Source organism: Tauraco erythrolophus, chromosome 4, assembly GCF_009769465.1.
Source record: "Tauraco erythrolophus isolate bTauEry1 chromosome 4, bTauEry1.pri, whole genome shotgun sequence".
Classification (NCBI taxonomy): domain Eukaryota; kingdom Metazoa; phylum Chordata; class Aves; order Musophagiformes; family Musophagidae; genus Tauraco; species Tauraco erythrolophus.
In genome coordinates this window covers 67,507,454-67,522,706 of record NC_141468.1, presented here as the reverse complement: position 1 = coordinate 67,522,706, position 15,253 = coordinate 67,507,454, and the positions used below count along the sequence as shown (strand labels likewise).

The following is a 15,253-nucleotide window of genomic DNA, read 5'->3' as shown; positions in this document are numbered from 1 at the left end:
CGCTGGTATGAGGAAGCTACAGTATCTGTACACGTACACCTCACAAATGACTCACAAGCTTGTCATTCCATGTATCTCTGTGTACCTAGGATAAGAACTCCTAGGATGACCTCGAAACTCTCACATAACCTACAGAAATTAAAGACAGGAACATATGCAATATAGACATCTGGCTAGACATAATCAGAGAGAGACAAGGATTTGAGGTTAACATCACAGCATGTTACACGAGCCCCCACTTCCCCCCACACACAGAGCAAGGAGGCTGCAGAGAAAAGAATGATTAGATTGCAGATAGTTTGTTATACAAACGGAACTAAATATTCTTCAACATTGCTTTTTAATCTAGTGTCCCATTTTATTCAAAAGGAGATAAGGAACAGCTGCCTCTATGTAAGAGACAGTGTAGGAGACCCAGAACTGTTAGAGCTGAGTGTTATTTCCAGAACTGCCACCACTGCAGTCAGGTATGATTCCTCCTTAACCTTAGTAGTACAGAGCAAACTAGGATTGGTTCACCATGGCTAAAGCATACAAATCAACAAATTAAAGGCAGTAAGAACTGATATATTCTATTAAAGAAAACCACAAAACACAAACCCTTGTGCAACTACTGTTGATGGTGAGCTATTTCACGGCTCCATCTTCATGGTGCAAATCTACAATAGTGTTGTCAGGAAGGACTAAGAAGGGTTGAAGACCACTCAGTCACTAACTAGTTTATAGTTGATTTATTTGTTGTAGATTATTTTTAAAAATATAATTAAATTTGCAACAACCTCCATTGCCAAGAATTTCTTAGTAACATCAGAAACGGGAAAATAGGGTGTCATAAACAGAAAGATTATGCAATTTTAAAAATAACTCAATTGTTTCCCCACAATGCTACTTTGGATCACACTTTCCTGCAATAACAGGAAATCAGAGGGAATACACAGAAGATATGTGGACAAGAGAGACAATTAAGTTTCGTCCCTCTAGAAACATCAATCCAACTCATTTTTTGGATATGATTGTCTTGGTTATGGTCATGTAATGCACAATTATCACATTGGGCAGAAAGTGGTGAAGTTGGTGACTAGGGTGATAAGTGCTTGGAGCATGTATAGGGAGGTGTTAGAGAAGACAACTACATTTGCAGCGAAGAACATTACAACATAACTAAAATGCCAACATATATCCCTTTCACAGAAGGGTGCATGAAAACATTCACCTCTCCTCGCTGAAGGATCAATAAGCATCCCCTGTACCATCATCAGTCATCTCACAGACAATGCTGAGATGTTGACAGAAGAAAGAATGAAGGAGAAAAGAAGGAGCATGGGGAAGGAAGAAAGGGACAAATCAGAAACAGCGTCTTGGTTAAATGCCAGCTGCAGTGACAAGAGAAGTAGAAAACAACAGAAGGAGAATGGGCTAAGAATGGTCATGCCCTTCAGAGGACAAAATGACATTCTTTAATTGCTCAGGAGGTTTTCAAAATGAGGTGTCTACCTCCAGCAGAGCAAAGATTAATCTTTATGGAACAGTTTGTATGACCAGTTGTTATATGTCGGGAAGTGCAATTTTAGGTGAAATAGTTGATAGAACCAAATCAGTATTTCAAACAAACAAGGGCAGAGAAATGTATTTACTGAGAGCTAAAATGATCCAGATTATTACACTGATGTCAGAGCTTTCAAAACTCTATTATGGAGACATGTAACAGACAAAAAACCATAATAGCTTCTTTGCTATTTTTCCTTCAGGGATAACAGTATGACTTGTTATTAACTGGCTCCCTTTTCCTGTTCAGATTGCTGTGAGATTCTGGTTTGGTTTTCAAATGATTTAGGGAGGTAAAGTGCTTTTAATCCTGTGGGCAGGGAATGGATAGTAAGTATAGTATTCTGAAATGAAGTTGTAGGTATTCTGCCAATACTCAAGACTCAACCAAGTTGCAGGTATTCTGCCAACCAAGACTCAAAGACTTGAGTCTTTTGCAAGCATCTAGCAAGACATACCTGTACCTGAGAGCTACAGTGGTGCTGAAGGAAGCTAACCTCACTGGCAGTAACAGGCCTTGTAGAAACACTATTGTAGAAACAGGGCCCAATACAAGTGCTCTTGTATTTTGCTAGTGTGCAAGCATTATCTGCATTTAAATTTTTAATTCAGACTGACAAAATTTCAGTTATTCACCTGCCATGGAAATGCATTTATTTCCACTCCTCTCCTCCCATAATCACTTTCTTTGGTAAAGAAAGGCAAGTTCTTCTCCTCCCTCAGCACTCCCCTCCTAGTAACTTCTAGTGGCGATGCTCCATGAAATGATTTGCTGATGAGGACGCAGTCAGCAGGCTTATTTCGTTTAAATATTTAGCATATGATAGAGCCAGGCAGCCAGCAATCCATAGACCTGCCACCAGAAAACCATTTAAAATGTATCCAATTAGCTATGACAGCAATACTATTAAAATGGCTATCTGCTCTTCTTAAAAGGAAGATTTATGTGCTTTTCCAGATTCCTTCCTCATAAAAACTTAAGTTATGTAATCCTTTAGTGTAGCCATGCAGCTTGATGGCTGGCTATGCCTCAGTTCCCAGAAGAGATGCAAGCATCTTGCAGTAAGTCACAGGAAAACTGGGATGTTAGGTTTGTGCTCAGTGAACCACAGGGATTTTCCATTTTTTACTTCATGGAATTCAAGCAGCTGGCTAGAATATTTAAAACGGTTTGGTTTCTGACAGTTTAGAGAACACTTCTCTTCCTGTACATAATTTCCTTTAGTCACAATTAGCATCACCCAGAAGTCCTCAAATAAAGCTCAGCATCCTGAAAACTAAAGGTTGGACAATTCTGATAGGAGACACTTAAGCTATATGTCCAGAGATGTAGGTTGATGATCATCAGTGTATGCCATAAATTACATTTTCTTACACAGGACATTCCTAATCACTGCAAAGGGTAAGGTGAGATATCTTTTCCGATTTATTTTAGGTTGATGGGGATATTATTTGCTTTCTCTTATTTTAATGAAACAGTAAATGCACAAGCATTAGTGAGACAGCTAAAGGAGGACAGGTAGGAAAAACAACTTCATGAAACACATCTGGGAAGGATGCTCCAGTCCAGCTATGTTATGCTATTAAGCTGACCATGCAGCAACTTGATAAAGAGACAAATGGTCTTACTTTAAATAGCCTGCCAATGCCTGAAAGCAATCATTTTAACTTTTGGTAGACAAACATCTACTTTTTAAATGAAAACCTCTTACGCACACATCCAGCAAGTGATCAAATGCATGTGTAATCTAAAACCAAATCTCAAAGGTTCTAGATCATTCTCTGGCATTTTTTATAATGTTATCATTATGGTTTTTTGCAGGTGACAAAAACCGTAAGTACTCATTTACAACTGCAGTGACAACAGTGTAAAAAGTTGTATATTTTGTGTCAGAACATGTAAATGGCTCTTAAGGACTACATAATATATATTAAATATACACAAACAAAATTTACATCCATAGTGAGAGTGGATGAGGACAGTTCTCCTTGGATGGGAAACCACATGATGAACTATCAAATGAACCAGATTGTTTCTGAGAAAGTTGGACAGATGTGGGTTCAATATAGCTTGAAGTCTACTTAAGGTCAAACTCTCAATCTAAACTTGAAGCAAACTCCTCTCTAGTGAGCCATAATTCTCATCCTGTTAAAATTCTTCTCAGTTCAATGATGAAGGCTTTGATTGCTTTAATTATAACCAAAATCCACTAACAGAAACTTCAGAAAAGGCTGTCAGGACCTACAGTAAAATTTAAGCCGTTTCAACTCTTTTGCTGGAAGCAGAGCTGGTGAACTGGGAGAATAAGGAAGGGTGGGACTAGAGGAATGAAAGTGAAACAGTTTAACTATCTTCCAACAGTAAGATAAGCAAACCAATTAAAAGGATTGTCATCCTGTAATTACCAGACAGTTCTTTATTACAGAGGGAGCTGAAGCTTTGTTGCACAACAAACGGTCGTGCTTGTAATTTAATATGAATAATGAGCCAGATGCATGAACAAGACTATTAAATTGTTATCACAAGCAGCCATGTCTCTCATTGATTAACGACTGTGTGTCACCAAGGAAAGAAACTCCATTTTTAAGTATGGATCATCATCATCAATGTTGCCAAAGCAACCGACTGTCTGCTTTTGACTTACCCCTGAATGTGGCAATTAAACCATTACATGAGGAAACAAAACAGTGATTATTCTCTTCTGTGGAAAACTGAAGGCTGTTAAAGTATAAGGGGGACTGGGGAAGCCAGATTTGTTTCCCAAGATAAAAGCACCTTTGCAAGAACCACATTCAAGGTCAGAGCATATTCTCAATATGCAATTAATCATGGTAGCCCCCCAACTCGGTTTCAAATTTGATGCTAATCATAAAGTCTTGAATAGTTTCATGCACTACTAGAAACCCATAGCACCAACAGAAATACATGAATAAAAAAACCCCAGGGTTGATAATACTTATTTTACAGTAAATAAAATCAACTTGCAGAAGGCATAGTTAAGTAAGGAAACAGATGAATTCTCTATATATTCTTTTTATAGAGAGAGTATTTATGCAGAGAGAATACGTGCATGCATATATACAGACAGATGAATATACACTCTATGTGACTCATCCAAAAATGTATGCTTGACCCTGTGTTTGGGGTCTTTTTTTGTTGTTGCTTTGGGGTTGAGTTTTTTGTAATGCAAGATTTATACAGAATATATCAAAAGCAGCTACAACCTGACTTCTTCCAACTTACAAGCTTCCCGGAGTTTTTCCTTGTCGTAATGTAGCCCCTCATATTCCTGTAAATTAATCCTGTTCACTCTGATGCGCAGGCGATCTGGGATGGAATGAGGACTGCAAGAAAAGAAGAAAGTTTCTTAGACAAAGTGTTCCACGGAAAAACAAAATGAAAACAGGATACAAAGTGATTTTAATCTTTTCTGAAAGAGGAAAAAGAGCAAGCCTCTTCAAACCTGGGCCAACTACTTACAGGCCCATCACTGCATTTGAAATTATGACAGACCCCTGCACAACAACATAGACATAGACTGTAAATGACAAGTGGGATCAAGGAGCCCATTTGCTGGCTGGGTGGTCTGGAATTACAGAGGTTTTTCTGAGTTCTCTAATCTCAATATAGCCTTCCCTCCCCTCTGCAATTTGCCTTTTTTTACATCCCTAGGGCCCTACCACAGCCAGTAGATCTGCCAATGCTTTCTTGGGAAGTCTCTCAGGACAACCATTCCTCTGCTCATGAGAACATCCACCCTCATACCCCTGGAGGATCCTCTTCCAGCATCTCTGTTCTGGGAAAGAGGTAACAGAAATGTGACTAAGAAATGGATTTCCACAGTAGTGAGTCCAATACACAGAACCCAGGAGGCCTTTCAAAAGCAAGTAGCAGGACAAGAACCTCGGTTCTACACATTTCAGTCAGATTTAGATGTCTCAACTGTCTATATAATAATTTTGAAACACTCAGTGGGTCCCTATCTATAAACTTAAGTGTCCATATATTGACAGAAAGTTGTCCTGAAAATCTTTGGTTTGATTTCATGCTGGCTTCCACCTTACTGTAACCTATTATTTGATTTTGTAAGTTGAGCTAAATGCTACATAAACTAACTTGGTCACAGCTGTCTTTTCAAGAAAGATCGATAACCTGTGTATAATAATGCATATATCAAATGTCTGTCCTGTAAGAACTGGCCCCTGGCTCAGTTAAAAGTAGATTCTTAATCCTGTACTTCCACCAAAAGACCATCTATTTTCTCTATTTTAATATCATTAGTAACAGAACTCTGCCAGTGGTATCACCACCAAATACACATGCCCCCTTTAAAAGTTGAAATACTACGCACCGTCATAAATATACAGGCTTACTTTTTATTTTGTCTCAATTTTAAGATATATGACCCACAGCATTTGCACTGCTAGTTTAAATGCCAATCAGGACAAGCCACATGTCAAAAATGTAAAGTTTTTCTTTCTTTTTAAACAAGTAAACAATTTTATTTTTGACCTGAAAATACTACAGACCTGGCAAAACACATAGTTTGTGGCATCTCTTGGTAGAGCAATTAGCAATTATTTCAGCTTTAGCTTATTACATGCTTTCTGTTGATATAAACAGCTCTGTCACATATGGACAGATGAAAATAAAGATTGAAAATCAAGTCTCAGTTAAAAAAGCTCTATCAGTGCAAATACTCTTTACCTAAAAAGTGATAAAGCATAATGAATTGAGGATGCTTACACTGGAGTGTAAGACAACATGCTAGAAGGAGCTGCACTGAAGAAATTCATGTTCTGAATAGGAGTTTCTACATTAATGATAAAAATAAAACTAAGATACACAAAGAATATCTTAGAAGAAATCCTAAATGCTTAACTGTAGCAAGACTGATACACTCAGTTTTTCCTGCGCTGATTGGCAGGGACTATTGCATCAAAGTGCCCCAGGAGATCAGCAAACTGCCCATATTTAAGATAAGAATTTGCAGTTTGATAACAGACACCTGGGATGGTGACTTCCAGCACAGTTTCAGGGGGCAGCTTTCTAACTCAGGTGCCCTTATGTTATCTTACAGAACAGCACTCTCCACCAGCAGGCTCTGGAGCTGGCTTAGCAATCCAGAGAAGATGAGTCCATGTAAATGGAGGGGAAAGGTGCATAGATGGAACAAGAAGATAATTGCACTGAGTCTGACACTTTTTTCCTTTCTTTCTTTTCTTTTTAAGACGAGTTTAAATGTCACCTCACTGGCTGAGAAACAAACCTGGTATGAGCAACTATGTTCCCTTCCAAATTCTGTAAAATGTGAGTTCAAAAAGAAAATCATAGGAGATTTTCTTTTTTTGACAAGAAAAGATAAGAAAATGTTTAAGTCAGAAAACATATGAATTTAACTGTATAGTCTTTGTCTGAGGGGAGAAAAGAATTCACTGCGTGTAGTAGGGTTCATGAAAATGACAGACTGACAGCTCTGAAAAGTGAAGTCTTATGCACTGGTACAATACAGGAAGCAGCTACATTGCTTTTTCCATAATGTTCTGTCCCCACGTTATGATGAAGGTAGCTCAGTCTTCCAGCTGATCGGTTCACAACCCGGGGGTTGCTGGTAGCTGTGGGGAAGCGACCGCTTGTGAATTACCTTTACTTCTTTGAACTGAGCTGGGAGGAAAAGGAGTAGGGAGACAGGAGAATTCAGCAACAACTTATTTCTGTTGTAACACTCGACCATGCTACAAAAACAGCCATCCTCACTATGTGCTGAATTAAGCCAACTGTAAACTCTACCCAAAGAACTGTCTCAAACTGTTGCTTCTCCTGAAATCAGAACCAAGTCTACACTGTTATGTTGAAATCTTTGAGCAACCCAAGTTGGAACTCTATAAAGTATGCTTTCCAATCCCCAGTTCAAAAGAACCACTTGATCAAAAGCTGATAGTCCTGCGCAGGAATTACTCAACCCAGCACAAGGGATGTTTGTCGTCCAAACCAGAACCACATGATAGCCGCCCCCTACTTGCCGTTTTCCATTTCTTCCTTGCTACAAAGTTCATCTGTGTATGATGCTCAGACCCTCCCTTCCACTCTATGACCCTGTGCTGTGGTGTCCAGTGCTGCTCTCCATACTAGATGGAAAACTCTATCACAGGAACTTTGCATGTTCCTGAAGTGAACTAATTTTAACTCCTAGTAGAAGATCATTGACTCCTTTTTCTCCTTGATTTGTCCTTTTAGATCTTCCATAGCAGATATCTGAGTGATACTTCCTTTCAACCATCCATTGCATCTCATCAGTTTGGCTTCCCCAGCAACCTACTGGTGTCCTTCACTGTTAAGAGATGAATTTCTGTACTTCTGTACCTCTTGCACTGCCCATGCACTATTTACTACAGTTATGAGATCTTTAATACTTCCCACTCACAATTTTACTTCTCCTTCCACACACTGGCCTTTCTCATGTTCCTTGGCGGACTACAAGACAGGAGTGTGCCTGATACAGACAACTGGGAGACAAGCTCTGTTGTGGGAAATACTGGGGTCAAGGAAGGTGATCCTCTCCCCAGTTTCCATGTATCCCTGTGACTTGTCTCAGTCATGTAATTGTTTCCATTTCCAGATATTGAGATGAAACAGTTCAAGCAAGCTTGGGGTCACTGAAAAAAATCAACTGTTCATTAATATTTTTTTGTCCGATCCAGAAAAATCATCATTGAATCAGAAGTGATTTTAAAAGTTGCTGTTACAATATTTCTGTTTGGTACTCATACGTTACTATCATGTTTGAGTTTTCAGAATTTTTTTTTTTTTCTATGGTCCCTGGTTAGGTAACAAAAATAAAGGAAAAAAAAAAAAAGTGATATAGCCAAGTTTACACACCTAACTTTTGACAGAGGCAATAATTCAACAGAACTCTTCAGCCCAAAATGCAATCCCTTATTTTAAGGCCATCTACCTTCATTTGAGTAAAAGTTAGATTTTCAATAACAGAACAGTGATTTTTCTGTGTTGCTTCATTCCCTAGAATCCCACCTGGATTTTTTACTTGTAGCTGAAAATGAAATGCCTGAAAATATTTGGATGATTGTCTGAATAGTTATTGCTACAAATAATTCAAACAACTGTCTATATTCTCTATGAAGGCTTTTTTTAAATTATCATTCAGACCTTTTATTTCTCTGGGAAGATAATGTAAGAAAAGTCAGCAGAACTATCTTCCTTTTATAGTGCTTTGCTTGTAACAACTCATTTGACACAAAAATACCAGGAATACTGTGTAAAAGCAGTTATGGTAGTAGTTTTTGTTTCTCAGTGTTTAAGCACACATTCAAACATGAATTTTCTTGGCCACCATTATCAATTAAGTAGTGGAAGACTGTCCTACAACACAACCGGCCTCATTTCAAACACATCACCACTATGGATCTCATGAAAGGGAGAAAGGAAAGGAAGAGAGAGAAACAGCTTATCCAAGTGTATGTTTGGAGCCTTTATGTCATGGTGAAGGGATGGTCATGTTGACCCTTTACTCAGTGCTCAGGAAGACCTGGGAAAAGGCGGGGGGTAAGGGGGGTGCAGGATGTTAAGCCTCATGCCAACATCTGCCAGTTCTTAGTTAATTACCATCTGTCTCCTTGCAACCTCCCTGTGAGGACAGAATAGTGTTTGGATGTCAAGGGGAAAGAAAGACAACACCGATTTCTGTAGCTATGCTGACTCACTACTTAATGCCACGTAAGAAAGGAAAACATGCACCTTCTCTTTATAGATGATATTTTCTGGCTTGAAGACAGCAGCAACCTATTGCATTTCCAGCATCACCTTCTTGAGTGAAATTAGTCCTTTCATCTGAAAGGGAGCAGTGAACAAGCCCTTTTTATTTGCTTGGGACTGGAGGAGGAAAAAATATCTAAAAATCAACAGCAAATCTAATATATTTTTGTTCCTCTCTCCAAAAGCACCTTTTAACTAGAAAATATCTAAAAGGTTACTTCCCATGCTTTTGTAAAAAGTATAATTTTTTGGTACATCAGTGCACTATATATCTTCAAATTTGCTTCTGTAGAAAAACACCAAGACATCATCTTAAATATAATATATTACCCGAGGAGAAATAGTTCCTTTCCAGGTTAAGTGTGGGAGGGTAATCTGCTGGCAAGTGTCAGAGTTTCCTGTTCTCCTGTTTCTCCTCCTTTTTCTAAAGGCATGGAACTACTACTACATAAACAAGCTGTGTGCACCAAAACATTCAACTGGAGAGAAACAGGACTTCCCATTTTGCCCATTTGAAAAGTTTAGTTAATCTTAGTTATAAAAATGTACCCTTGGAAACAGAAGCTTTCTATAGAAAATAAGCTATTATCAGAAATATGAATGCTAAGAGGTCTTTTCTACAGGGATTTTATATACTTGGCTAAATCCAGTTACAGGTAATACGTTCATAAGTCACACCTATATATGTATATGTATGTGCATCCATACACCTATAAATATGTGTATATATACCTACATACACAAAAAAGCATTTATTCAGTGACTGAAATCCGATGGTTTCGTTCATGATTTATTTGCAAATACACTTTGCTCTGTCAGAATATGGTTGTTGGCTGACCTTATATTAATGTCTCACTGAATTTTATTACCTATTCAATATAGCTTTGACTTTAAAATTCACTATGTGAATATTCATTCTTTGTGCTTCCACACTGGCAATTGATACCAGGGACTATTGTCTCATCATCCAACTAATTAACTCATTCACTCACAGAACTCATGAGCTCCATACAGTGCTCTATTTAACGCAGCTGAGGAAAACACTTCCACCATAAATACTTCTGTAGCCTTCACAGATATTGGTAATAATCCATATTATTATACAAATTGCAAAATTTATCTTGTTCAGACAAACTCAGTGTATTCAGAAACCACAAAGCATAAGTACATAAGCATGCCCATGTAAAAGCTAATAATAGGGTGATGAATGTCACCAAAAGCAAACATTAGCACAGTATTAATAGAAATGGATGTTTCTAAACACTGCATAAAACAACTTGCTCAACTGTAAGGAGAGGAAGAAAAGCTTTCCAGATTCAGTAGTAAGTAGACAATTTATAAATAAATTTGAGAGGATTGATGCACTGCAATTCAGCCTAAAATATTTAAATTTCTTACACTTATTATTCTTCAAAATGGTGCACTATATAGTCAATGAAAAGTAATTTACAGTACAGATGAATGAATTCCATTACCTCCTAAATAATCTAATTAAAAACCTCATTCCCCAAACACACCAATCCACAGAATTACATCCTAAAGGTCATATACCCCATGGGATCATAAATACAGATTCAGATCAAAAGAAACATTCTATTCATTCACGTTGATAAGCTATAATGGTTTAATTTAAACAAAAACTTAAATATGAAACTTCTCAAATTGGGAGCATAGATAGGCTAGTTCACCATTTTGGATTTTATCTGATCGACTTTTGATTAGCATGGACCAAAGTGCATATTCAGGGCATTATTAAATAACAATCCAAATGAGCTTTGTAGAAAAGCTACGCTTATAATTTAGCTGGAACAAACTATAAAAGATTCTACAGAGATATTATGAAGCCCTCTCAAAATTATTCCACTCGCATCAAAAAAATACGTAACTTCAGTAATAGATAAGTATTTTCTTTCCTTTTTTAGCTGTAAAATGGTTGACCAGTACAAGGAAATTTTATTACTTTCTATCAGACAAACAGCATTTGACTTTTCCACAAGAACGCAGATCACCTAGATATTGAATAATTCTTATTATAACGAAAAGGGCGTGTTTTCTGGAAATTCTTAAAACTTGTAGACATTCATTAACATAAATAGTTAATTTAATTTTTGTGGTTCTTAAGTCTACTGTTCTGTGAGAAGATATCCATTCCATGGTACACCAGGTTACACATCAGAATCAGAACCACTCTTTTTACAGAGGTAGGTCTTAGAAAGTCAACACCATATAGCATTTTGGGGATTGTAGAAGTGTTACTATCACCACCATCACCTCCCCCTCCAAAAAAAAAAAAAAAATAAAAACCAAACCACCAAACCCCAAAACTCTAAAAACACAGAGCTTTGACAAGAAATAACAAGAAGGGCTTATTTTTTTAACAATCCCTTTCATTCTACCACTTGTTCAAACCCACAAAAGCCAAGCCACAGGTACCTATTCTGAGACTACCAGCAGGACCTAATCTACTTCCATTCACCAAGAAAACACACTCAGCCTTTGATGAAGCTGTGACTTCCTCCTCTCACCCCTATTAATCATCCAGCAACAGGCAAGAGGATGCCAGCCAACTCACTTGGAGCACAGCTGGTTTTCCTAAGAAACGCGCTCTTGCCTCCAGTCAACCAGCAAAGAAAACAGGCAGAGGGAGCTTGGGTCCTGCCCCTGGCACTCCTGCACAGCAACCTGATAACACTTCTGCCATGCCACCAGGTTGGTTCAACTGGGAAGACAGACTTTTAAATTATCTATGCCCTAATCCTTGTATCAATTATGTATGAACTCTGTGAACGATTACTTGTGCTTTGTGTCTGCATAGAGAAAGGAAATAATAATAAGAAACAGTCCAACAACTCTACAGAATCCAGGGACAATTTTCTGATAGATCTTCCAGAATGCAGACCACACCAGCCTACACACAGACAGATTTTAATATGGTTCAGTAAACAGAAAAGGAAACCTTCTCCTGTCTCTTCCTCGCAAAAAATAAAGTAGCACAAAAAATTAAAAAAAAAAAAAAATCACACTCCTCTGGGGCGTGTTTGCAGTGACAGATTAATGAATTACCTATCTCCTAGAGAAGAAATAAACATGCAAAATTAATTAAACGTTCCAGTGTTTAGAACAATTGGAAGAAGGAAAGCAGTAACCAGAGGAGAAAAAGAAATTAACCTTACTTTTGGGATCTCATTCGCAGAGCTTGGAAATGATACATTCAAAATAAATGTGTTTTTCACAGCATTTATCTCCTTAAAACATAATAACTGCCACAACAGAGCAGAATCATCCAGCCTTTTCTGATGGAAAAATTTCAGTGCTTCACAAAAGTCCACTGCTATTTTAAGTCAAAGATCTTGCTAAGCTCTTTACCTAATAAAATATCCCTAGAAATATAAGATCCATTACATTTTTTTTACTTCTGTTTGATGAGTGTTACTCCAACCCAACGCTACTAAATCCTTTTTCCACTTTCTTACCACACACCTGTTTCACAAAGTGCTTGAGCATTTTGCTGTATAAAGGCTACACACACTCGCATACACTTAAACACCCGCTGAAGTGCCAGGTACAATCCTGGTCTTCATTTTCTTTCTCCTTCACCATGCCAGCTGTAGTTCTCTTGCACTTTACGCTGCCAAGCACAGTGGATTCTTCAACAGTAATGATCCCACTAAACAGAAGCCCAGATGCTAAACAGGAAAAACTGACAAAGAAAAGATGAGACTCAATTCCCTATAATTCATGTAATGAAGAAAAGGAAGAAGATATACATATATATATGTATAAAAGCATTTTCATCCTTAACTATGCATTTGGAAAATAGTTCACTCTAACACTTTCTCCCTTATGCCTGTCTCCTACTATTCTTTACCAGGATCTCCTCCTAAAGACAACATCCATATTCAACCTAAGCCACAAAGCTGATTCTGTTTGGCATTCGGATCTCTGAAAGTAAAAAACTATTTCCTATTACTCCTTTGCTGTTCACACAGGTTTTATATAATGCAACCATTATACTTTTTTAATAGAGTTTACAGAATAAACTATTTACCAATAAGGTGATACTTACATTTTCATTTACGCAAATTTCATAATCAAAAAAAGATAAAATCACAGCATATCCACAGTGCTTATTTCATTATAAAAGGACAGTAACTGCTACGTAAGTCAATTATGTTTTATTTTTCAAATGGTAATTTTTCTTCAGAACTCCTTTGCATCAACCACATGATGAAAATATACTCTCACAGATGCATCTTTCTCTTCTCACTCAACAGCCAGCTGGAAAATGACAGTCTTTACTCTCCTTTTAAAAGAGCCACAACTAAAAATACGACACTTGTATTTACTTACACACCCTGTAGAATCATAGAATGGTTTGAGTTGGAAGGGACCTTAAAGATCATCTAGTTCCAGCTGTACTTGTGCTTGGGATTTCCCTGAGCCATGTGCAGGACCCTGCACTTGGCCTTGCTGAACTTCATGAGGTTTGCACAGGCCCACCTCTCAAGCCTGTCAGAGTCCCTCTGGACGGCATCCCTTCCCTCCAGCGTGTCAACCACACCACATAGCTTGATGTCATTTGCAAATTTGCTGAGGGTGCACTCGATCCCATTGTCTATGTTGTCAATAAAGATGTTAAACAATGCCAGTCACAATACTGATCCCTGAGGAACGCCACTTGTCACTGGTCTCCACTTGGGCATTGAGCCGTTGACGGCAACTCTAAGTGCAACCATGTATAAACATTTGAAATGGATCACACTGCAGTTCTACCGATTCTGCAGCAAAGACCATATGTGCCTAATAATTTTGGCTACCCCAAGCTCCCACACATATCCTGCTGCAGAAAACCTGAAATTTATCTAAGATAGGCTGTATCCATAGCCAGGCCTTGCAGAATCTGCCCTGCTGTTCAGTACTAACCGGAAGTCCGGCTCTTTCTATATTGTTCAACAACAACAAAAAAAGGAACATTTGAATCTCAAAGCCATCACAATGCAAATTATATTTCCGTAATACCTCATGGGTTCTAATTTTGATTTGCCAGACACATTAATTGGCAGCCACAGTGCAGCAGCATGCTTAATCTATTTTTACAGATTTTAAGATACAGAACATCTTTGACTTAAAAATTAGTTTGGGGCTCAAGAGTGTGCTGGTTTTGGACGGGATAGAGTTCATTTTCTTCATAGTAGCTAGGATGGGGCTACATTTTGGATTTATGCTGAAAACAGCACTTATAACACAGGGATGTTTTTGTTACTGCTGAGCAGCACTTACACAGTCAAGGCCATTGCTGCTTCTCACCCCACCCCACCAGTGAGTAGGCTGGGAGTACACAAGAACTTGGGATGGGACACAGCTGGGACAGCTGACTGCAACTGACTAAAAGGATATTCTATACCATATGATGTCATGCTCAGCATATAAAGCTGGGGGAAGAAGAAAGAAAGGGGACACGTTTGGAGTGATGGCGTTTGTCTTCCCAAGTAACCATTACACATGATGGAGCCCTGCTTTCCTGGAGATGGCTGAACACCTGCCTGTCCATGGGAAGTAGTGAATGAATTCCCTGTTTCGCTTTGCTGGCATGTGCAGCTTTTGCTTTTCCTATTAAACTGTCTTTATCTCAATCCATGAGTTTTCTCACTTTTACTCTTTTGATTCTCTCCCCCGTCCCATCAGGGGAGAGTCAGTGAGTGACTGTGTGGGGCTAAGTTGTTGGCTGGGGTTAAACCACAACGAGTCTCTCTCTCCCTGCCTTATCCTGACAGCTGATATCAAATGAGACATTCAAATGAACTGTATCAAAACTTGGAGGTCATTTTCCAAGGGATAATCCTCAACTTGGGAAGAATATCCATTCTGCCAGACCACAGCTTACTTGATGTTCTGTGTAAGCAGTAAGGCTTATCTCAACTTTTTTCTAGAGGC

General features: G+C 38.3%; 1 protein-coding gene across 4 annotated transcripts in view; it reads right to left on the bottom strand.

The window, feature by feature from the left end:
- DGKI (diacylglycerol kinase iota) overlaps nucleotides 1-15,253 on the bottom strand; it is a 218,485-nt gene that overhangs the window by 65,357 nt on the left and 137,875 nt on the right. For all 4 annotated transcript variants that reach the window (XM_086610377.1, XM_086610378.1, XM_086610379.1 and 1 more), the window contains one exon: nucleotides 4,790-4,890. In XM_086610377.1, coding sequence (XP_086466503.1) covers nucleotides 4,790-4,890 — 101 coding nt within the window. The remainder of the gene's footprint in view (nucleotides 1-4,789; nucleotides 4,891-15,253) is intronic.